The following is a 22,330-nucleotide window of genomic DNA, read 5'->3' on the forward strand; positions in this document are numbered from 1 at the left end:
TGGGTAGAGCGAGGCGAGAGGGCTGACAGACTCAAGGGGACCCCCGAGGCAAACAGCGCCGCCCGGCGGCATCCTTATGGGCATTATGCTGGTGTCGCGGGCTCGCTGTGAGGGCAGCGGCCTCTGAGGCGGCGCTGAGGGGAGGTGGCGGGCGGCGCCTTCCCGCCCTTCGCCAACGGCCGGGGCCGGGGCGGGCCGCGGCTGCGCGTGGCGGCCGTGGCGGAGCCATGGCGCTGTGTGGGGCCGTCATGGGCGGCCGGGGCGCTCCCCTCCTGGGGCTGCTGCTGCTGGGGAAGCCGGCTTTCTCCACAACACGCGTCGCTTGCGGGAAGAACAGGCGGCTGAGGCAAAAAAGAGCCATTTCGGAAAGGAAACTGGTAAGTGCTGAGGTAAACGGTGTGCCTTGGGTGGCATCAGCTGCCCGGCTGGCTGCGCTTTGTGTACGGGGTGTGCGGAGAGCTCCTCCCTCGTGGTCTTCGATTTAAATAGAATTTGTTATGTCCGAGCGAGCGATTCGTCGCTTTCAGTTGGCAGCGTTAGTTTCCCGTCTTGCCGTATGGTGGTGCCAAACGCTTCTCTAAGAGAGGATTTTTAAGAAATCTCAGGGCATTGACGTGACTCGAGTTGTGCGAGAGTTCTGTACTTTTGCAGTTGTTTACCTTTATATAACAATGCCTCTTTATCCCACGTATACTCATTGGGCTATTTAATTAGCAAAACCTTCCTTTGCTGACAGGAAAGCTGAAGCACAGTGTGGGACAGTTGGTTTGCCAGAAGTCAGGTACCGAGTTCCTGTCAGAAACAGGGCCAGAACCCGAAATCCTCTTCACTCTGTATCTTCTTTACCCCCTAAGCAACTGGTTATGATATATATTAAAATTAATTCCACTTATTATGCTTGAAAATAAGATTATTCTTTTTCTTTATAATAGTTTTCTTAATTGTTCAAAGATTGAAGTTTGCCTTACTTTCATCGCCTGGTATAGAAGGCAGTGAGTCGCTGTGAGAACATCTCTCCCCCACGGGCACGATGTCCCCTTTGTAAATTTTAGTTCAATTTAAAAAGACTTTTTTCCATTTTGATTTTCACTTATAGGAACACAATTACTGGGTGATTCTAGTTTGTGGTGTGGTAGCTCTCTTAAACCGTCTGTGTTAGCAGTATGTAACTGTATTAAAAAGATACTTTCCCTGTTATTAGCTGTCCTAATGTGAGTTCTGCACTTCTTGTATCTGAGCTGCTTTATTAGGTTATATCAGCATAACTTCTGGCATGTACTTTCAATATTTTAAGGGGGTTCTTAAAAATACTTTAAAAATCTGATTTTCTTCAGTGTTATGCTTAGTAGGCTATATTTAAGTGATTTGTGAATGACAGCAGAGTTATTTTTCACCTGTTCAGTGGAACTCAGCATGACAGAAAACAGCAGGTCTGCATATTATTATATTTTTTAGAACAGTCAGCTTGCTGGAAGATGACTCTGATGAACTGCACTTACAAGGCACAAACCTCATCCTCTTTGCAGACACGCTATTTTGTGGATCACCGGAGAGTGCGTGTGGTTGGAGGACAAGGAGGAGATGGCGGTCATTCCTTTTATAGTGAACCTCGAAAAATATTTGGAGGTCCTGATGGTGGAAATGGGGGTGATGGAGGTCACGTTGTTTTGAAAGGTAAAAGTGAAGTAAAATCTGTTTTGTCTCCTACCGTCATATCTTTTAACACCTTAGTCCCCTACCTAAAAAAAAAAAAGGGGGGGGGGGGGGAAAGGTAATTTCTCTCTAAGCTGCCTTTGTTTTTTATGCTTTGTCCTGAGCCATGGTAAAAAGGACATAAATGACAGCAACAGCCTTAGAAGAGTCTCTAGAAAGCATTTTAAAAAACATGGTATTTTGCAGAAGTTTTAGTGGCTGGTACCTGCATGTAATGGTAACCCAACAAACTTTACTTTTAAGTTAGATAAAGCTGCTTCTGCTATTGCCCTCCTGCAAAATCTGTTAATCTGTCAAATGCATTTCTCAGAGTATTTAGTGATGGTTCTGTCCAATTTGGAATGGCCACTTAATGAAATGCATTGTTAACAAACCTAGGAAGATAAGTAAAGGCAGTTAAACTTAATCACAACTTAAATTAATATCACTATTCCTCGATATGCTACATTGGCACAGTGAATCAGATATTCAGAAAGGAAAGAACAGCTAAGAGGTTGTTCTACTTTGCCTGTTGTACTAAAACAATACATTTAAGATCCACGTGTTTTGCTTTACAGCTGACCAGCAAATCAAATCGCTTTCTTCAGTCCTCCCTTTCTATCAGGGTGTTCATGGAGGGAGAGGAGGAAGCAAAAACTGTTACGGAGCCAATGGTGCAAGTGTGTATGTTAAGGTAAGTTCTGGCTGCTATGTTAGCTTTATATTGACATTGTTGATTTTCCTGGTGGATGAAAGAAAATTCTCATGTACATTTTTACAAGGAGCTTTGTATGTATATAACATTCGACAAATCTGAGATTAGCTGGTTCTGCTGAAGGCTTTGTACGCATTACACTGAATTGCATGTCCCTTCACTTTAAGGTCCCTGTAGGTACATCGGTTAAGGAGGACGGGGTAGTTGTGGCTGACCTCACGCAACATGGTGAAGAGTACGTTGCAGCTTACGGAGGAGCTGGAGGGAAGGGGAATCGCTTTTTTCTTTCCAATGAAAACAGAGCTCCGATGTTATTCACTCCAGGAGAGCCAGGTCAGGAAAGGGTGCTCCATTTGGAACTGAAGACAACAGCTCATGCAGGACTGGTGAGTGTAGCAGTGGTTCTTCAACTTCCTTAGCGTTGTACAGTGACATTTGACTGACTGAAGAAATAATGTTTGGTAACATTTTTGTTAGCCTTTTGGTGTGCTTATTTAGAGATACGACTTGATGCTTTCTTGCTGTTGTTTGGTAGAAGGGTGTCCAAAGCGATTTGCAGAGCTGTCACTGTCTTGCTATGTAATGTCATTCTACTTCTGCTAAAATCAACAGTATATATAGAAAAGCAGTGCTCAAGATTCACCAGTGATTAACAGATTCACTGATGATGTACGGCAGGCTTTTTCTGGAAAATCTGCAGATGGACTGTGGAAAACTCTTCTAAATTAGCTTTTGTTTTCTTTTTTTTTTTTTTTTTAATAAAGTATAAAGTTATAATTATCTTATAGTTAATACTCATATTTATCTTTTTTCACATATTAAACATTTGACTTTTAATTCTTGGCTTAGCATCCTCTGAAACAAAAATACCATTTAGACATGAGTGCGAAGTCAATTTAGGGCTTAACCTGATTTTGTATTTAAGTATGGTAACATTTTGACCCTGTTTGGTAAAACTGTTACAATCACGCATTTCTGCCAAGTGTTTTGCTGCTGTTTGGGCAAAATAACTGTCTAGTCTAGCATAATTTCACATATTTATTTAGAGTAAGAGCATTAGTGGATCAAAACATCTAATTCTATGTCCAGCTGGAAACTCGGTGCCAAAAATGTGAGAAGTGGACCAAATTTGGAAATCTGATAAAATTCTGTACTGTATTTCCTCTGACAAGTATTTAGTGTGTTTGGCATCAGTAGACGGGAGAATCTAGGATTTGATCTACTTCCATCTACAGATTATTGGCCATCTGTCTATCTGTGGTATGTCAACTCTAGGATATCCCAGAGTAACTTCCTTTGTAGGATAGGTTTGTTTAAATTGTCTTCTCCTCGGAAGGCCAAGCTCTTGGATATCAAGACTGAGAGCTGTAAGATTGCAGACTTGTAAGCTTTCTGGTTAGTTACAGGCCAAGCTGTTACTGAATTGGTTAGGGTCAAAACTAACTTTGAATTATTTTGGAAAATAATAAATCACACAATTAGAAAATGGATAAAATGTGAACTGCAAGACAAAGCCATAATGTTTTTTCAGGGTAAAAGATTTTATGGTATACCGTTTTGACTCAGAACAAAATAAATACTTATGTATTGTGTGCACAAAAAAAAATAAGGTGATCCTTCTGTGTTTTGACCTTTTTAATATTTATGAGAATGAATAAGAGGAGTTAGGAAAAATAAAGGAAACCAAGTTGCTTTTCAGAACCAAGCATGCAAAATTAGTGTTATATTCTTGCCAAAAGAATCTTTCCACATCTGCAAAAGCTTACATTTTTTTTCCTCTCTTTGTGTTAACCTGGAACCGTGGCTCTAATAAATGCTTGTATTCCAGGTGGGCTTTCCCAATGCTGGGAAATCATCGCTGTTGCGAGCCTTGTCCAACGCGAAGCCAGCGGTGGCTGCCTACCCATTCACAACCCTCAACCCCCACGTTGGCATTGTCCACTATGAAGACTACGAACAAGTGGCAGGTAAAAATTACAGGATGCTGTCTGTACCTTGATAGCAGTCGGTGTCAGGTGGCTTTATCTTTGAAATGCTGTAGGAGGAAGTTTAGCAATTCTATTGAAGTCCAATAAAAATAGCAAGAATTCAAGCTTAATGTAGCTGAAAACAACTGAAAGCCCATTTGTCATTCACTTCTACGTGCCCCTAATATCAAACCAGCAATCTGAATCCTGTCTTCAGTGGAATAATCTAAATCTGGGGGTTGTAAAACATGATAGCCAGACTTAACATGAGGTATGCTCTGGTATTGATTCATTGAGATGTCATTCTGAAAGTACTTGCGCTGGACAGTGAAAGACTTTGTTGTTGCTGAATGTGTTCAATTCACTGTGAAATTTCTCTCACTGTAGTTGCTGACATTCCTGGCCTCATAAGGGGTGCTCATCAAAACAGGGGCCTCGGGGTGGCCTTCCTAAGGCACATCGAACGATGCCGCTTTCTCTTGTATGTGGTGGATCTCTCTGTGCCTCGGCCGTGGATTCAGCTGCAAGACTTAAAATATGAACTGGAACAATACAAAAAGGGATTGTCAGAGAGGCCGTGTGTTGTCATTGGGAATAAAATTGACCTTGCTCAGTCCAGGATTAATCTCCCACTCCTTAAAGAGCAGATAGATGACCGGGTCATTGCGCTGTCTGCATTGACAGGAGACAACCTAGAGGAACTGTTGTTGCATTTGAGAGAACTGTATGACATTTATGTGAAGACAGAACAATCACAAGGGCAAAGGCCAGTCAAGTGGTAGGACACAGAACTACTATGAACTGTACTGGAAGGAAGAAGTCATCATTTGGTTAGATAATGTCTGTGTTTGTTTTTTTTTTCTCCTTGTTGTATTTTGTTTGTTTTTAATGCATTGGACACAGCTTGTCGATATGTTTTGGAGTGCTTCATTGGAAAGTTTTTTTTTTTGTTTTTTTTTTTTTCCACCTCTGAGGTGTCTCAAATGTTTTCCAACAAAGTTTGAAAGTTTTAATCATGCTGGAAGTTCATTTGGAAACTGGGATTTTGTTTGGCATTAGGTAGTTAATTGTGGAAATAAAAGAATATCTGGTGGAAATTACTGAAATGCACAAGCTGCAGGGTATGTTGGCTGGTTGGCTGAATTGGAGTGATGTGAAGACTCAATTTGTGTTTGTCAAAGATTCTAAAATAAAAATAAGGTGGTCCTTCGTGTCTATCTCTGTACCACGACTACTTTCAGTTGTCTCAAACTCAGACAAGTACAGGTGCTTACCATCTTGGAGGAGGAATGTGGTGAAACAGCTGCAATTAATGATTGACATTATTTCCTCATTAGCATAAATAACTATCTTTAAATGCTGGCAGCAGGTAAATAGCTGTATAAAGTAGCCACAGAACACTCATCTGAGACTCAGTTCTGAGCTCTCTAGTTTCCTTGAGGAATCTTCAGTAACGATCTGAGGAGTCTTAGGCTTAGATACTCCAAATAAAAGAACAATACAGTACTTTCATGATTTGGTGTCAGCTCTTTTTTTTTTTTTTTGACTGTCATACTTTCTACTGTATCACCACTAGTGGGAATTACTGTGTTTAAAGAAAATAAAGCTGTAGCGTTCCTTTAACTTCTGTCTATATGTACTACAGAAGAAGTGATAATTCTGTTTCTGTCACTTTGCATGTTTTGTTTGATTTCATCTCATGTCTTATTAATGCTCCTTAAAGTGCTGGCTTTCTTGGATGATGTCTTCTCTCCTCTCCCCATCCATAACTCTTTCCCTATGACTGGAAGGGAGCAATCTTGTTCAATTTCAATATTAAAACTCAACTCATCCTCCTGCTGTTGGGATTAGATATGTGATTATGACTGAGTTAGAACTGTGTGTGTGTAAGAAAGCAGGTGCATGCTCCTTCTTGTTAAGAGCAGCAGTTTTTTATTCTGAACAAGGTTAACTCAAATAGTCAGATTCTTAAATTAAAGAAAATTATCAGCATAAGTAATTATGTTTCTTAAATTCCTATTCTGCACACTTGTATCTGATCAGATGTGAAAAGCAATCTATGCATCATAAGCAGTGATATCTTTATAAATATGATCAGGGAAAAAATTAAAACAGAAGCATTAAATCCCAGAGCTGCTCTCGTGTTTTGCTTCCTACTTGCTTCATCCCAGGGATTTCCCAGACTGAATTAGGTGGAAGAGAATATTCACTTCTGTCCTTCCGACTGGTTTTGTGCAGCACTTCTAGGTCTCACTGGTTTTCTCTTCTGTTCGTGTATGCTTTTCAGCCACATTTAATAAAACCTGAAGGTTGCCTGAACACAAAAGCTGGGGTAGCTGCTTTGCAGGCTGTTCAGTACTTACAGGTACTCAGTGCTCTGACTGCACTGTAGTGTTTTGCCAGTGTTTGGGAATGACAGAGACCGTTTTAAAAGCCCCTGTACTCAAAGGAGCTTTCACACTGCCTTCCTAGCACTCATGCAGCCTTAGCGCTGAGAGTGGAGAGTGTTTTGTGTAGCGATGTGCAAACAGCGCAGCGGGATGCTAGACAGCTTAACAGAATGTCCTATTGATCGTGTAATTGGTTTCTTTGTTCTTAACGTGTTCAGCCACCTGTTCTGAGATGACAGACCGAGTTCTTAACCGCAGGCTTAGAAGTTTCAAAGAGGTTTTACAGGAGCGTGTATCCCTTCATGTGTTGATGGAAAGTGCCAAATAGCTCCAGCTTTGTTGCTGGAACAACTGTTCATAGGAGCTCGAACTTTCTGTAGCCCATATAGATCTTTATCAAAGTGGGCTCATGGTACAGGTCCCTAAGTTAATGCCAACCAAAAGGTGTGACTGCGCGCTGCTCAACCCAGCACTGATTTAATAGCTTAGCTCACCTTTCTCCATAGTGCTCCTTCTGCATTAGCGTGAAGATCTCCTGTAAATAATTCTTAGGTGGTACAGAACCGAAGAGTAAACTCTGTTTCTGCTGAAAATAAGGAATTTACACAGGATGCTCATCCCACTTGAAGGAGAAGAGGAAAAAAAATTATTCAGATTAATTGGGTGAATGGTTTCAGAGAAGAATGATGCACTGCGGGCTTTCTTCCCCTTTTTGGAGGGGGAGCATGTTCTTTTTGTTTTAGGTTTTGGAGTGGTTTCAGTGACTTTCTTCTAGGTGACTTTCCCTAAGTAGCTATTGCTTTCCTTTACTGAAACCTTTGATGTTGTCTGTGCTTTTCAAGTTGACGAGAGGAAAGAGATGGGGGATTTTTTTCTCATTCTGACAATAAGCCTTACTTTAGTGCAAATTGAAGCTCAGCCTATTTAATATTTCATAGAGAAGCTTGAACCATAATTGAGTTTAGCACTTTGCAGTTCTAGTACTCCTCATCTTTTTTGATACGATTTTTAGTAAATGATTACAGGAGTATTTTAGACGTAATTGTTTTTTCTATATTTATTTGTAATCTCCCCCTTTGTAGATTCATGGAAAGTGTAGGTAGCATCAATTGAACAGAAGAAGAAATATTGATGTAAAAACACAAAAAACGATCACACTTTTTAAACATATGCTTATTGAGGACTCACTGCAGTCCATTATGTAAAATGTATTGGATCAGTGTGTTTAAGCATGGCCTAGTTTGCAGTCTGTTTACTTACACTGTTCTGTTAAGCCCTTTTTCATGTAGCATAATATTTTTAAGGTGAAGCAGGACATCTTTGCAGTGAAGTGAACTGCCAGCAGTAAAACTGAGTCTCACTGGAACTGCACTTAGCATTTCTGCTCAGGGTCTCAGCGAGATGCAGGAATGATACCAGATACAGTCTGATAATATGTATGCTTAGAGGTGTGGTACTGAAGCAACAGCGGTAGGTTTCCACTTGCTTGAACGCAGGGATTGCGAACCTTTCACTTACAGAAAGGTTATCAAAGACTGAAGTATAAAGTGGCACCAAAACAGCCCTCAGAACGAAGAGAAGAGAGAAAAGGGCAGTAACCAGTGATACAAGCAAATGGAATTCTTAGCAGTTAGAGGCACCTGTAGAGATAATTTGTTGATGGTTTTTTTTGAGGTGCATCCAGATGCTCCATGTGTGTGCCCTGCTCTTGGCCACTCCATGGGTTGTAGGGCTGGGACCTAGTGGTATCCTAAGCTGTGGTCAGCCTGCCCACCCTCCTGTGTCACGGTTGTTTGGAGTGGAGAAATCTGAAATGGGAGAGAAGCAAACCAGGCAGTCCCTGAAATGTCATGGGAGGGATGTGGGAGTGAGATATGAAAAGCCCCCACAGCACCTGAAATTCTGAAAAGAGCTATGGTTGATGAAAGGCAAATGGAAATTGGTGCTGCTCTCCTGGGCTGAAGAGCTTAGCTGTTACTACTGGTGAAGCTGGGTTACTAACGCTTCTCTTGATTTATTGTAACAAACAACTTATGAGGTTTGGGGGCAGGGGGAAGGCTACCAGGGGTATCGAATCTCATTTGGTCTCAGGATTTCATTTTCTGTTGCAAGGAAAAGGTTTTGAACTTACTTTTTTCATTACTGTGTGTGTGTTAGGTGATTTTTCTTCATATTTTATATAAAAAATATTTGCTTATTTTTAAGCAAATTTGTGATAAGTGAATACTTTCTCTGACTCAGGCATGTTTAAAGGCTTGTAACTTGTTTATTTGCTTTTGTTTTTTTTATAAACAAACTGACTCAAATTACGCATTTCCAGGAACGGCTATGAAACAGATACAAGTGGTAGCAGAACAGGACTTGGTCATGGTTTGTACAAACATTTACGAACAACTGGTTGCAGAACACCAGTCAAACTCCTTGTCTGTCTTGTCTTCAACATCATGTTGCTAAATGAGCTCCTTGGTATGCTGACACCTGTAATGTGAAGCTGATGTTGGGGCCAGGGGCTTGGTGCATTGCAGGTGTGCAACTCAAATGCGTCGTTAATTGAATGGCAGGTGGAATGTAAATAAGGGGCAGAAAGGTCTGGAATGCTGTTGAGTTGCATGAACTGTGAACTCTGCAACGGAAATTAAAAGACAATGAATAAATGTTTTGGTTTAATCACTGTAAGGAAATTATCGCTGTGTAAAAATGGACTTTTACCAACAGCAAGATAACCTTTACATGCAGAGCTCTTATTTTGGGGGGGCACTCTATAGTCTGTAATCTGCAGATTTTTGTCTTGCATAAAGGCTGTGAGAGGCGAGGCTTTAGGGGAGAGGTAATCTCCTTTATTGGGCCTATTGCACAGCGTGCACAGGGAGAGTTGGTAAACTTTGAGCTTAGCTTATCTTCAGTGGGTCTGCAGCCCTGTCATGTCCCTGGAAGTCATATTTTGTTTTTAAATGGATGGGGATGTGGACTACCTCTGTTAATGATGAAATTCATCACCACTGTGAAATTGGCTTTGGTATAAATTAAAACTTCACCCCAATACTGCTGTGTGCCTGGCCTTTAAAAACCAGCGTTGTTTTCTTCTCTCTTCCATGCTGCAGTTGCCAACACTGTTCCCCATTAACAAGTTTCCCCATCTTGTTAAACAGGGATTAATTGTGCCCGCACTACAAAGATCTGGAAAGACTGCAGTTATTAATATTTGGAGGGCAGGTTATGTATGTGTGCCAATAACGATAAGGGATGATTTGGTAACTCTTGATAACAGAACAAAGCTACCTTCGGGCTGCACTCCTGATTTTTCTCTGTGCAGTTCTGAGATTTATTATGTGGTATGTGCCCATTTTTCTGAGGTATAAAGCATAGCTGGTAGGACAAAGGCAGGGAGATTTTTATCGAGCTCGTTTTAATATTGAAATTGTGTTTGTCCTTCATTTTCCCACAGAGAGTAATTTTTCATCTCCTCTTTCCTTATTGAAATAGAATTGTCCAAGGAGACCTTAACAGCATCTGATGCCTTATCCACCAGGTTTGCTGGGTTTATTCCATTTTTTTGTTTGTTTTTTCCCTCTGCCCTTTTTTATCCAAAGTAACACTTGGACTCCTTGAAGTGTGCATTCCTTGTGAGGCGATATTCTTCCTGTCACCAAGATGGAATTATTCCTGTGTTACATTTGGATTTCCCTGGAGCAAAGACAAAAGGCTGGCCATGCTACTAAACCATATAATTACGGTTTAATAACTAGCTCATCTCTGCGTGCTCAATTTCAGTAAGAGGTAATGGTATGACTGGTTACTTTGTTACAATTCATTTTATTCTGGTAACATTCCATTAATTTTAATTGGAGTCACTCTGGCATAATGCATTGGTGACCCAGGTCCAGGTTGTTGCTTGCTTTTGTGTTTTTTTGTTTGTGTTTTTCCTTCAAAATGCAGCACTGCAGTGTGCTCAAATGCCGTCATTTTGTTATGGTTATTGGGTAGAATAAGACACACAAAACATGAAGAGTCTTGTGCTTATTCACATAGGCTGAAAATGTTTTATGCAGATTAAATCACCTTTCAGAAATGCACTTAGATCCAGACATATTAACACTGATTGAAAAGCACGGCTGAAAAACTACCAGCAGAACAAATTATCTCCTGTTATTCAAATCCTTAGTGGATGCCTTTTTATTTTGGTAACCAGAGAAATGCACAGCCAATAAATGCATAGGGAAGAGTCAGCATTTTAGAAAACATAAAGGGCTTGGATTGGTTTTACTGTGGAAAAGCTTGGTCATAATTTTAAAGATTTTTCATTTGAATCTTGACATTTGGTTCCTCAGCGCTTAATTCCCATTGAAATTGGAACATCACTGTTTTCCAAAGACATGTGAATCCCCACCCAGTACATCCTTTGTACACACGTTAATCAACCATTGATAGAAGTTAGCTATTCATTGTCTAAATCTAGATAAATTAATCTTCCACTAAAAGTGGAAAATGCTTATGAAGAAAAATATTTGCATGAGGCAATGTAATTGCTAAAACACTGGTTGTCAAGAAGACATCTGTGATATTACAGATGAAGTATCCATATTTTGATTATCTTATTCATGAAATCATATTGTTTTGTGGCTATTCATTTCCTGCTGTTTTCCTCTGTTACAAATCAGGAAGATGAGTTTGGGCAGCTAGTTTGCTTTGTCCAGACAGGACACACATTTATCACATTTAAAAAATAACCTGGTAAAAGGTCACTGCGTGAAATCAATGTTTTTACTGGATTATTTTAGAAAATGTTTATTTTCTTCATTTACCCGCCCCCACACCAGACATGTAATGGAAATTTAAAACATCAGTTCAAACAAACTATTATTGGGACAGTGAGCTCTGTCTAGAAAAACAAAAACTGATAAGAGTTGCTAAATGTAACTTCGGTGCCAGCAGTTGCGGTTTTCAAGCCTGCACATCCACGCGATGGGTTACGTCTATGCTAGCTTTGAAAGGTCCATACAACCCTTCTAACTATACATACACTTGTTTCATTTCTATAAGTGAAGATGTCTCTATATCAACAGAAATTTTGCAGCTTCAATAATTTATTGCCATCAGGAAAATGGCTTTGAGGGATGAAAAACTGATATTTTACATCCTGTCTTTTCATGTTCTTTTTTTTTTTTTTTTTTTTCAAATACAGTACCTTATGTTAGATGTACTAACCACCTTTTCCTGGTGGAAACTGAATCACAGAAGACTGAGGTGCAAGTCTAGCTGTAAGCCTATGTCCCACTAAATTTTAAGAAATTGGTATTTAAATATCCCTGTGGACCTGTGGATCTGTACCCTAGTGATGTGCAAAGTCACACAGGAAATGTGTGACGAGACAGAGGGCCTGGAATTTGGAAAAACTTGAGCGTGGTGCTAGCCCTGCAATAACACTATCTTTTATTTGTAGGAGCCTTGTATGAGCATAACTTACAGCTGACCAGATATGTCACGTTTGTATTTGTAGCCTCAAAGCACTTCACCTAGGTGTTTACAGAGAAGCACAGAAATACCTGACTTACTGAAGAGGTGGCCAGTTGTGTGTGCTGCTACGCATCTGCCTTCCCCAGAACAGGCAATACTCTTGCGAGGTATTACACTTCTTCAGTACCCATTTTGCCATATTCAGTGTCCATATTCATGGTATTGCAGTCCGTTTTTTAGCATTTAGGATCTTTCTGTGAGCTGACTTCAGTTATCTCCTATTTTTTCTGAAGGCATTCAGGTTGTTTTCCATGGTAAATAAACCTTGATTTGTAGAAGGGCAACAATATTGCCACATCAACCTGCACAGCTTATTAACTGGTGCTACTAATTCATGTAAGTTCTAAAGATAATGATTGCTTTTTAAATGCTTGCTAAATGTATTCAAGTGGTTTATGAAAGTGATCGATGTAGAACAGTTCTAGAATATACTAAAACTAAATGAAGTTAGTGTTACATAAGTCAATTTCCTAATGTACTAAGTCTGGAACAAAACCAATAATACATTTAACTAACTGGGTCACTTAATTCATCACTCGATTAATGAGTATCCAATTTGAAATTTGCTTTTAGTGAATATTCAGACTAAAAAATATTGGTGTGAAAGTGGGAATGCTACTAAAGCCTTGGTGCCTCCATGTTAAGAAAGGAAATAATTACAGAGGGTCACAAATATCATGGAATAAAGAATAAACTTCTTCAGATTTAGCAAATAATTTATGCTTGCTCTTCTTTTTAATATATCAATTTTTCTAACACGATTTGGTGGAACCTAGCAAAACTAATACCTCTTTAGACACTGTTGTCTAGCTTGCATTTAGGCTAGCTAATGTTCATGTTCTGGGTTGGTTTGGTGTGGAGGAGGCAATTCTTCTGTTGTATTATTTGCTGATTTCATACCCCATCATGCCAGATTTGTGAGTGGTTAACACTGATTAGAAAATGTCCTTATTTATGAATTGTGATTGAATGGCACTCTATAAAAGTGAGTACCTGGTGAATTAATTGCTGAGATGAAAACACAGTTACTTGGATGAGTTGGTCGTGATGACCTTAAATAGCTGATTTCTACTTTCGTAGTCTTTTGTTCAACACTTCAGCTGGGGCTAGCTCTCAAGAGATGAGTTAAAAAGGTTGTGCTTCTAGTTTATTCCAAGGAAATTACTCAAACCTGTGTTTTCGGAAAGCATTTTTGAGATGGCCAATTTGAAACTGCTCAGAAGCTGTGTGGGATTTCTGAAGGGGAGTTTCTAGTGGATTTAAGCTCCTTATGAACTGTTCTGCATGCTTTTGTCTGCATGAGTTCTTCCCGCTGAGAATTTCAGAAGGGATATGTTGGGCATTTTGTCCCTCTGTCGAGGTTTTGATTTGCTGTGTTGCTCTGTGCAGGCAGTGACCGTCATCTGTGCATGTTTGACTTCAGCCTTTACCTTACTCTAGAAGGAGCTACATGTCAGCATTCTTCTGTCCATGTGGTTCTGTGAAGCACTTTGCCACTGTCATATAGATTCAAGTACCAAAAGCAACAACAAAGGATCTTCCTGCTTGTTACATTCATGAAAGCTCTTGAATAACAGCTTAATTCCTAATTATGAGACTGTTTAACACAGGCTTCATGCAAGTTTTATACATATTATTTTATCCTTGTATATTTTGAATACAAGCTGTATCAGAGATATTAAACAGTGCTTTAGCTGTAATGGTCTATTGAATTTGTGCTTTTTAGAGAGTAAATTATTTTCATAATGGAGGGTAATAGCTCTGCTTTGTCAATCCATCATCAATTCATGAACGCTGCAGGGTGTCTGTGCAACCTCATGTTCAAGGAATTATATATGCAACTCCCGTCATTGTTTGTTGTTCAATAAACAGCTTCAAATGACTAAAGCTGTGTGTGAGCTGTTACTTAAAGGCTAAAGTATTTGCCAGAACTGTCACTGCCCTTCTAGCAGAGAGCTTGTTGTTTGTGAATGCTCAGAGAGATATCTTGAATTGAGATTATTAACTACACGGCAATCAGTTTTCCTTCAGTGTTAATTGTGCTGCTGAATCCCGGGATACTGTGTTAAAAAAGAATTCAGAAGTCAATGCCACATCATGGATGCATTTTTGTGCTTTAAAGGACAGGTGTCAGCTTGTGGACACAGCCTGCCTATAAAAACTATTTTTGCCATGAACTTTACATTTTCGTGCACAGGATGGATGCTTGTGGTGTTTGTACACATATGCACCGCAACTGCCTACTTCCATGGCACTGCCTTGCCATCTCTAATGTATGATCATTGTCCGTTACGGCGGGGGGGGCTAGGAATTACTGACAGGTTTCTGATGTGTAAGAAAAGCCTTTACATTACAACAAAAAGTCCTGCCTGGTGCATCTGAGTCACTGTTAAATGGTATCAAGTTGTAGAATTTTACAAATGGAAAAATAATAGTCCCGTTCTTCCCCCACAAATGTGTATGCATAGCACTACCGATAATGCTTGGTAATTGGATTAAATATCAGTTCCCTTTTATACTCAGGCTGTGCAAACAGGTTGTAAATTATGGAGTAAAAGTGTGTGGTTTGTAAATACCTAGTAATAAGTAGTATTCATACATCCTGGACTACAGCGTCAAAAATGGTGCTGATTTAATGAGTCATAAGCATTCCTGAGCTCACTGGAGCGGGTTGCTGACAGACCTGGTTGTCTTGCCTTCGTGGTGTGTCCAAGTCTTCCTTTCCCCAGGCAGTGGTGGGATTTGATCATGGTAGCTGAATATTTTGATAAAATTGTGGTAACAGGTTATAGATTATACCTTTCACCCTGCACAATTCCTGATTGCTTTTCATAATATAACATTGCCTTAATGCTGCAAATACAGCTGTACTGGCAGAAAAATACGTTGTGCAAAGGTATGGAGGAAAGGGAGGTTTCCTTCAAGGATGAGGGAACACAGCAGCATTATGAGCTTCCTGCTATCCACAAGTATTTCTGTGAAATCCTTTATGAGAAATGCTAGTTTTGTGGTGTCAGAAACCAAGTGAGTTTTTCTCTCTTTTGGCTCTCATCCAGGGTGGCTAGTGAAGTGTTTTTGTTCTTGCCTGTGTTTCCTAGGTCAGAAGTAAAAATAATAATATAAAAATACTCCTTGCTCTGTTCCATCTATTTGCAGAATAATTTCAGTAGGGTGAAGGAGAAAGGTCTCTTTCAAGGCCAGTTCCAAATTTCAAAGTTGTTCTGGTATCACTGCATAGGGGCTGGGGTTATGAAAAATTGCTCCTCCCTCTTAGAAACCACATTGTTAAACTTCTCTGTATGAATGAAACTAACTTAGTGTTTTTCCGTCCTAGTTCTGAGATTGAATGTTTCCTTCCAAACAAGGAAGGAAAACGTTAGCACTCTTTCAAATCAAAATAAAATCACATCTTCCTGATTTCAAAGCCTGTCCCTCTTGGCAAGTTTCATTGATTATCCCAGACAGGTGTTTTTCAACAAAAGCTCTTCTTGCATTGTCTCTTCCTGTGTAGCCTCCTACACGAGCTAATGAAGCTTCAGTGATGTCTCTGGAACACAATGCAGCAATTTATATAACTACAGGTTGGTGAGAACAAATAAGGAATCATAATTGAGGAAGGGCACTGAAGAGAGGCTGTGTGAGCAAGGATCTTCTATCTGTGGAAAGAGATATTTCATTATTGGTGATTAGGGAGGAAGCATCACAGAGCCAAAAAGAAAGTAGCTGTGATGAAAAATGTTCTTTGATAGTTTATTGATATGCAGACACTGCTCTATGAAAGGACCACAGACCTCGTTATTGTGCCCTTTCCATCCTCTAGTTAATGGAGTGTAGATTTGTATTAAGGGAGCTGACATTGCCTCCAAGCGGGTCTTACAGTAAGTCATTTAGCCTGTTTCTTTAAAAAGCTCCTGAGTACAATTTATAACTGCATGAATACTGTTTACTAACACTCCATGCATAAATTGGATCCTTCTCTCTGGAAATAGTTGTTTGTTTTTTTTTTCCTCTGTGTCTGTGCTTCCACAACTACTTGGTGCATATTCAAAATTACAGCAAATCATCTTTTATGTTTTTTTATTTTATTTTATTTTTGAAAACAGGTCCTGTCTGCTTTTTTGTGTCTAGACAATAGAAATTGGGCAACTTTTTTAAGAGGTACGGTAGCAGAGAATACGTGTGTGTTTTGGTAGGTTAGTTGATGAGGAGCCCTGCATTGCCTAATGGTAACGCTTTTTCACAGTTCATATTTGATTATGCCGAGATGCTCCCTACTCCCTGCCTCTTCCAAGTGCATATAGACATTTATATTCCGAACACTAAAAACCAGCAGAATTCCAATATTCCTTTTACCTTATTTGAATTAGTCATCAGCTACCCTGAAACTTCAAACTAGCTGATAACATTCTGAGTATGAAAACCAGGCTCAGGTGTGACCTCACATACAGGCATAAGTAGTTATTTTGCTTTTGTATTTGGCAAGGCAGGAGGAAGGAATGGAAGTATCTTCCCTGCAAAATCTGCCAGTGAATGAAATCACTTACAGCTAAGTTTAGGTAAGTATCAGAAGTCATCTTTTAGAACCATAGGATACAGACAGATAGAGAAGGGTTTTGATTATTACCTGCTGTTTTGAATACTAGGTAAAACAGACAGGAACGATTCCTCCTTCCTTTTCTTTAGGTGTAATTTAAAGTAACGTAACTTTTCTTTTATCAGACTGAACAATATAGTAGTCCTCTCTTTGTGAACAAATGAAGACAAACACAGCTGGAAACTAGTCTCTTGTTCACGTTCTGACTTTGTCTGTTTTTAGGCAGACTAGTGGATTTCATGAGTCACAGGAAGAGAGAAGGTTAATGTAATGTTTTCGGATCTAAGTTTCATGTAATGTGCTCTGGAAAAGAACTAGAATTGGAAAGAATTAAGTGCTATGCGCTCACCACCAACTGTGTGTGCCATCAAGAACCTACTAATCATCGGTAAGCGAAATGCAGCTGTTTCAGGAGCTTTTTTTACTATTATTATTAAAGTAAATTGTATAGGCTTTAATTGTCTCCTCAGACAAACCCATAGAGGTTTTACTTTCAGTTGGTTTTCGTTGTTTCCAGCAACACTGGTTACCATAAAATATTTGGCAAGTTTTGTAGAAAAATACTTTATTGGGGTTCTCAGAAGGTAGCAGACACAAGGAAAGGTACAAGCAGGCTCAACAGTGTGTACTGGCAGTTCTTAGCACACTTACTTCAAAGCATATATTTGAATTCATACATAATGGTCTGACTGAACATGTCACAAGACTGAACTATATATACAAAACAAGACTTCATTTAAAACCTGACTTCAGACAACAATATTGATCTACTCAGCAAATGTCACTGGAAAAAAGTTGAGTAGTGATTTACTTTATTCCTAGCAACAGCCAAGAAACAGTTTGCTCACAGTAGCCAAGTGTAATGGGCAATCACAACATCAGAAGCTTTTGGGTTCTACTTTACGGCATTTGGGTTTCCATTTATAAATGTAGTTTTCAGACTTACAATTTTGAGCTTCCTTGTACAATACTGTTAAATATGAGTGTTTGCCATGGCAACTAATTATGTATTCGTATTACTATAGCACTGAACAATGCCAGCAGAGATCGGGAGTTAGTCTTTCACTTTATGGTCATTCTGGCTCTGTTCCCAAAGAGGTTATAGACTGCATGGGCAAGCATGATAAAGTGTGAGATGGGAAGAAGAGATAAAATGCCCCAGATCTCCTGTTAAGACTGAGAATAGATCCCTGGTCTCTTGAATCTGGTGCTTTATCTGTGGAATTAGTTGACTGCTTTACAAATAAATAATAGTAAAAAGATATTTATGTTGCTTGGAACAGCTTGACCAGGGTCTCTGTTCAAAATAATGTGCTTTAAAAGACAGCATGTGAGAGTTCTGGAGAGCTTGCTGAAGTTAGGAGGTCTGAAACTACCTTAAAAAATGGAATGCAAACTTCACTTCTCCCAGTACTTGTCATTGGTAACGCATCGCTGGAAGAGTAAATATGAGGTCCTGCAGATGAGACTTAGGAGTCTGAGGGAGAGCCCGTGGAGAAGCTGAAACCCTGCTGACGCCTTTCCTGTAGGCACAGCAGCCCTGTTCTTTGAGGCTGTCAGGGTTCCCACCATCCTGCAGGGCCAGTGACTGTGCTTGTTGCTCCTGCTGCACGCCCTTGGGCTGGATGCTGCTCACCTTGTGGTGCTGTGCTGCTGATCCACCTGGTGCACGGCACAGCCGGTCCAGCAGCTGACAGTCAAAAGGGGGGAAGGCAGACAGCTGCTGCAGGACACAGGGCAGTGCCTGAGGAAGGACAGCTTCTGAGAGAGGAGAGGAAGCTTTGGCAAAGGGCAGGAGAGAAGCGCACCCACATATCATGGGAGTAAGGGCTGGTGTGCGGCTGGACACAAAGGGAATCAGATCCATTTTGAAGCAGGGAATGCCAACAGAATGTTTCAGGATAGCTGGTGCCCCTAAGTCCATCCATAAGCTCTTCGTGGCAGAGATTTGTCCCTTCTTGGGGAGTGGAAGGGACATCTATTGCAGCACCACGTGCAGTGGGGACCCATCTTATGGCTGAAGCTGCTGTAGTAGCAATGATTAATGAGGTGGTTTTCTTTCTGAGGTCCATTCTTTCCGTATAATCAGGTAATATCCTAAGTGTAAACTGGAGTTTAGTCCAGTGGTTTCAGGTTACTTATTTTAACAAAATGTTGTTGCCACGCAGGCTGACTAGGTGGCAGCAGAGCTCTTCTGTGCTCTTTTGTGCAGGTGCAGGACACAGATTTATTTCACTGTCCGTGATTAATGTACAAAAAAAAATAAAAATAAAAAAAAAACAACCGCCTTACCCTTCTATTCCATTTGTTTCTGTTGGTGAGGAACTAGAGTTATTTAACAGTGATCTCACTGCTGCCTTTCTCACGTGTGCCAGACCAGTGGCCCCAGCTTCTTCCAAGGAAGCAAGCTACAGTACTGTTCTTTTATAAAAACCTGTGTTACAGAAGGCTTTTCTCATCCGCACACAGAGCTAGCTTTACTTCCAGCAGTTCTGGAGAGGATCGTGAGGTTGGATCTTTAGCTTCTTCGGGCAGAGGAGTTTAATAAAAGCTCTTCTGAAGCTGTAGTGACAGAGAGGGTATAGGACAGGGTTGACAGCTGAGTTGATCCACAGCAGCCAGAAGGAAGTCTCATACCAGTAATCAGAGATGCAGTGGCCATGGCAGCCGGCACGGATAATCATGAGGAGGGTGTATGGTGCCCAGCAAATTCCAAAAATGCCCACAATGATTGCCAGTGATTTGGCCACTCTCTTGTCTCTAGAGAGCCTGAAGCGTTGAGTCATGCTCTGGGAAACTATCTTCATCCGCTTCTCTAAGGACAGAGTGCACGCTGAATTTTTACAGCTCTTTTTGTGGCAACACTTGGGTTTCTCAGAGCTCCCTGAGCTGGGCGTCTGCAGATCTTTTGCACCAAGGCTGGCAGTGGAGGCTACTGCTTGTGCTTTGCTCTTAGAGAGGTCGAGGGTTTCAGCGGGCTCCTTCTGCTGCTCCCACTTACAGCATTTCAAAGAAAGCTTGGCTTCTGGGCTCATTTCCATCTCTTCAGTGAAGGATTGGTTGTGCACTTCATGGAAAACATCCAGGCGTAATTTGGTGCGCTTCTGTATGTTCAGGTAAATGCTCAGGTTGAAAAACATTACACTGATGAAAGGGGTGAAAAACTCCAGCGTGGAGGCTGTCATGAGAAAATACCAGTTGTAGAAAAATTCAGCGTAGCATTCCCCGGTGGGTATGATGCTCTGGCCTGAGATATACTCCCAGCTGATGATGGCAGGTCCGTAAAGCAGGAAGGCTAACACCCACACCATCACCATCTTCAGCACTGCTCGCTTGGTGTTGCCTTGCTGGGCTCTGTAGGCGACCTGCAGTGGGGAAACCTTTCCTTAAGGATGGCCACAGACACCAACTGGTTGAGGCTCTTCACAAATGAACTGTTAGCGTTTCTGGTAAAGTTGCTAGGCAATCTCCCAGCAGTGTAACAAATTCATATGCCATAGGCAACGGGAGCAATTGCTAGATAAATCACACTCCTGCAGGGAAGACTTAGAACCCTCGTCTTGCAGCTCCAAAAACAGACGTGGCTTCTGCTCAGTGGAAATGTACTGACTTGGTTTGAGCCCGGCAGGCTGCTGCTCCCAGCCACTTGTGTGAGTTGTCCCTAGCTACACCCTGCAACTCCCGGGGAGAGGCATGCCTCAAACTCTGGGCTAGGCAGGCGTTTAGCTCTGGGTCTCTCTGAACCCAGGCTCCTCATAGTTAATCCACTTCATACTTGGAGTCACGGAAAAAAACAAGCAGCCCATGAGCTGCTCATTCCTTCCTGCAAAAGGCTGAGCATTTTCATCTCCCCATGCCCAATGACCTCCAAGAAGTGCCCTGCTGAAGTTGGTACTGAAATCTCGGCTTTGGTGGCCAGGAAGAAGCTGAGTCCAATCACAATCTGCTTCTTTGTCCTGGAGATAACAAGCCCCTGGAAGTTAGCAATAGGTCTGCTTACCTCGCTGACTCACTTTGTACACTGTACTGTTATCTGAGAAGGGAACACCTGCACAATGCGGTCTGAACCTTAAACGATTTAATTATGCCAGAAACAATAATCTGAGGCCACAACTGAATTATGTATTTGTGGATAATTATTGCTTTCCATCACCGGGCTAAAAGATGCATGGTTCCTGAAGGATTAAAAAAGCTTTTAATTATTGCAGCGAATCTGGGAGGATAAAGAAGGGGCAGAGTTATTCCCCTCTCAGCTGCCATGCCAGGACTCACCGCTCTTGTCACCGAGAGGAATCTGTCATAGCTGATCAGCACGATGTTGAAGACCGAGGAGGTGCAGAGCAGGTAATCAACCACCAGCCAGAGTTTGCAGAGGCTTCTCCCGAAGATCCATCTCCCCGTCAGCACATAGGGCACGTACAGGGGAATGCAGAAGGCACCTGCAACCGGAGGGGGCCATTTACACCGAAACTGGGGACTCTGCGCGGGGGAGGCCACGGGGGCCGGGAGCGACCTCGCAAGAGCCCCGGGGCCGGAGCGTGGCCGCTGCCGGCTCTGCTCGCCCCGGGGCTGCAGGGGGGGTGCAGAGGGGTGCCGGGGGGAGAAGCGGGGAGCCCCTGGGGTGCTGGCTGGTATGGAGCCCGGGTGCCTGCCCGTCCCGTCCCGTCCCGTCCCGTCCCCAAGTTGCAGCCGGGCGCGGCGCGGCGGGGCGGCACTTTACCCACTAGGAAATCCGAGATGGCCAGGTTGAGCAGGAAGAAGTTATTCTGGGTTCGCAGGCTGGAGTCCGCCACGAAGGCCAGCATCACCAGCGCGTTACCGGCCACGGTGACAGCGATCAACAGCGCCATGAGCGCTCCCAGCGCCGCCGTACCGCCGGGGGCGAAGCGCCCGGAGGCGGCGGCGGCGGCGGAGCCGTTCATTGCCCCGCCGCCCCCCAGGGCCCCGCCGCTCTCCATGGCCCCGCCGCTCCGCACCCAGCCGCAGCCGCGGGGCTGCCGCCGCCGCCGCCCCTCCCCGGCCCGGCCCGGCCCGGCCCCGCCTCCCCGCCCCCCCGGTACCGACCCCCCGGCCACCCCCGGGGGGAGCCCGGACCTCCCCTTCTCCCCCAAAACCGGCCGCATCCTGCGTCCCCCCACCCCCCCCGAGCATCCCTGCGCTCCCCCGAGCCCCCCCGGGCCGTGTCAGCGCCTCCCCGAAGCGCCCCCGGAGGCAGCAGCGGCCGTGGGGAGCGCTCCCGGTGCCTGCCGCAGGTCTCCGGGGCTGCGGGGAGAGGCGATAAAGGCTTCATTTGTCCTTTAATTAGCACCCAGCCAGCGGCCCTCGAGCACCGGGGCAGGGGGCGATGCTCTTGCCCCCCCTCCAGACCGCACGTGTTGGATTTTTGGGAGTAACTCGGCTCTGGTGCCGCGGGATGCGGCTCCTGCCGCCGGCACCCGGGGCACGGAGCGCACGGGGC

At 42.5% G+C, this 22,330-nt stretch overlaps 2 protein-coding genes across 3 annotated transcripts; one reads left to right on the forward strand and one right to left on the reverse strand.

Annotated features, from left to right (window-relative positions):
• Positions 1–55: 55 nt before the first annotated feature.
• MTG2 (mitochondrial ribosome associated GTPase 2) lies at positions 56–6,504 on the forward strand. Of its 2 annotated transcripts, none has more exons than XM_068700732.1 (6): positions 56–377; positions 1,527–1,674; positions 2,271–2,386; positions 2,575–2,793; positions 4,236–4,374; positions 4,762–6,504. In XM_068700732.1, the coding sequence occupies exons 1-6, from the start codon at positions 228–230 to the stop codon at positions 5,154–5,156; spliced, it is 1,167 nt and encodes a 388-aa protein (XP_068556833.1). In that variant the 5' UTR covers positions 56–227; the 3' UTR covers positions 5,157–6,504. The 2 variants fall into 2 exon arrangements, with proteins under 2 accessions (XP_068556833.1, XP_068556834.1); XM_068700733.1 differs by having other exon boundaries at positions 251–377; positions 1,403–1,674.
• A 10,878-nt stretch (positions 6,505–17,382) lies between these two features.
• Positions 17,383–21,913, reverse strand: HRH3 (histamine receptor H3). Its single transcript, XM_068700723.1, has 3 exons — positions 21,593–21,913; positions 21,145–21,311; positions 17,383–20,237 (listed from the first exon to the last, which is right to left on the reverse strand). The coding sequence occupies exons 1-3, from the start codon at positions 21,828–21,830 to the stop codon at positions 19,350–19,352; spliced, it is 1,293 nt and encodes a 430-aa protein (XP_068556824.1). The 5' UTR covers positions 21,831–21,913; the 3' UTR covers positions 17,383–19,349.
• Between the last annotated feature and the right edge of the window lie 417 nt (positions 21,914–22,330).

Source organism: Anas acuta, chromosome 16 (genome assembly GCF_963932015.1).
Source record: "Anas acuta chromosome 16, bAnaAcu1.1, whole genome shotgun sequence".
Lineage (NCBI taxonomy): Eukaryota > Metazoa > Chordata > Aves > Anseriformes > Anatidae > Anas > Anas acuta.

Bases quoted from the DNA above. Each gene is read 5' to 3' on its own strand.
- HRH3 (XM_068700723.1), bottom strand. From the start codon at position 21,830: ATGGAGAGCGGCGGGGCCCTGGGGGGCGGCGGGGCAATGAACGGCTCC. The intron at 21,312-21,592 runs GTAAAGTGCCGC...CTCCGGTTGCAG, and splicing joins CATCTCGGATTTCCTAGTGG to GTGCCTTCTGCATTCCCCTG. The intron at 20,238-21,144 runs GTGAGTCCTGGC...TCCCCACTGCAG, and splicing joins TCCTCTCGGTGACAAGAGCG to GTCGCCTACAGAGCCCAGCA.
- MTG2 (XM_068700732.1), top strand. From the start codon at position 228: ATGGCGCTGTGTGGGGCCGTCATGGGCGGCCGGGGCGCTCCCCTCCTG. The intron at 2,387-2,574 runs GTAAGTTCTGGC...CTTCACTTTAAG, and splicing joins GTGCAAGTGTGTATGTTAAG to GTCCCTGTAGGTACATCGGT. The intron at 2,794-4,235 runs GTGAGTGTAGCA...CTTGTATTCCAG, and splicing joins CAACAGCTCATGCAGGACTG to GTGGGCTTTCCCAATGCTGG.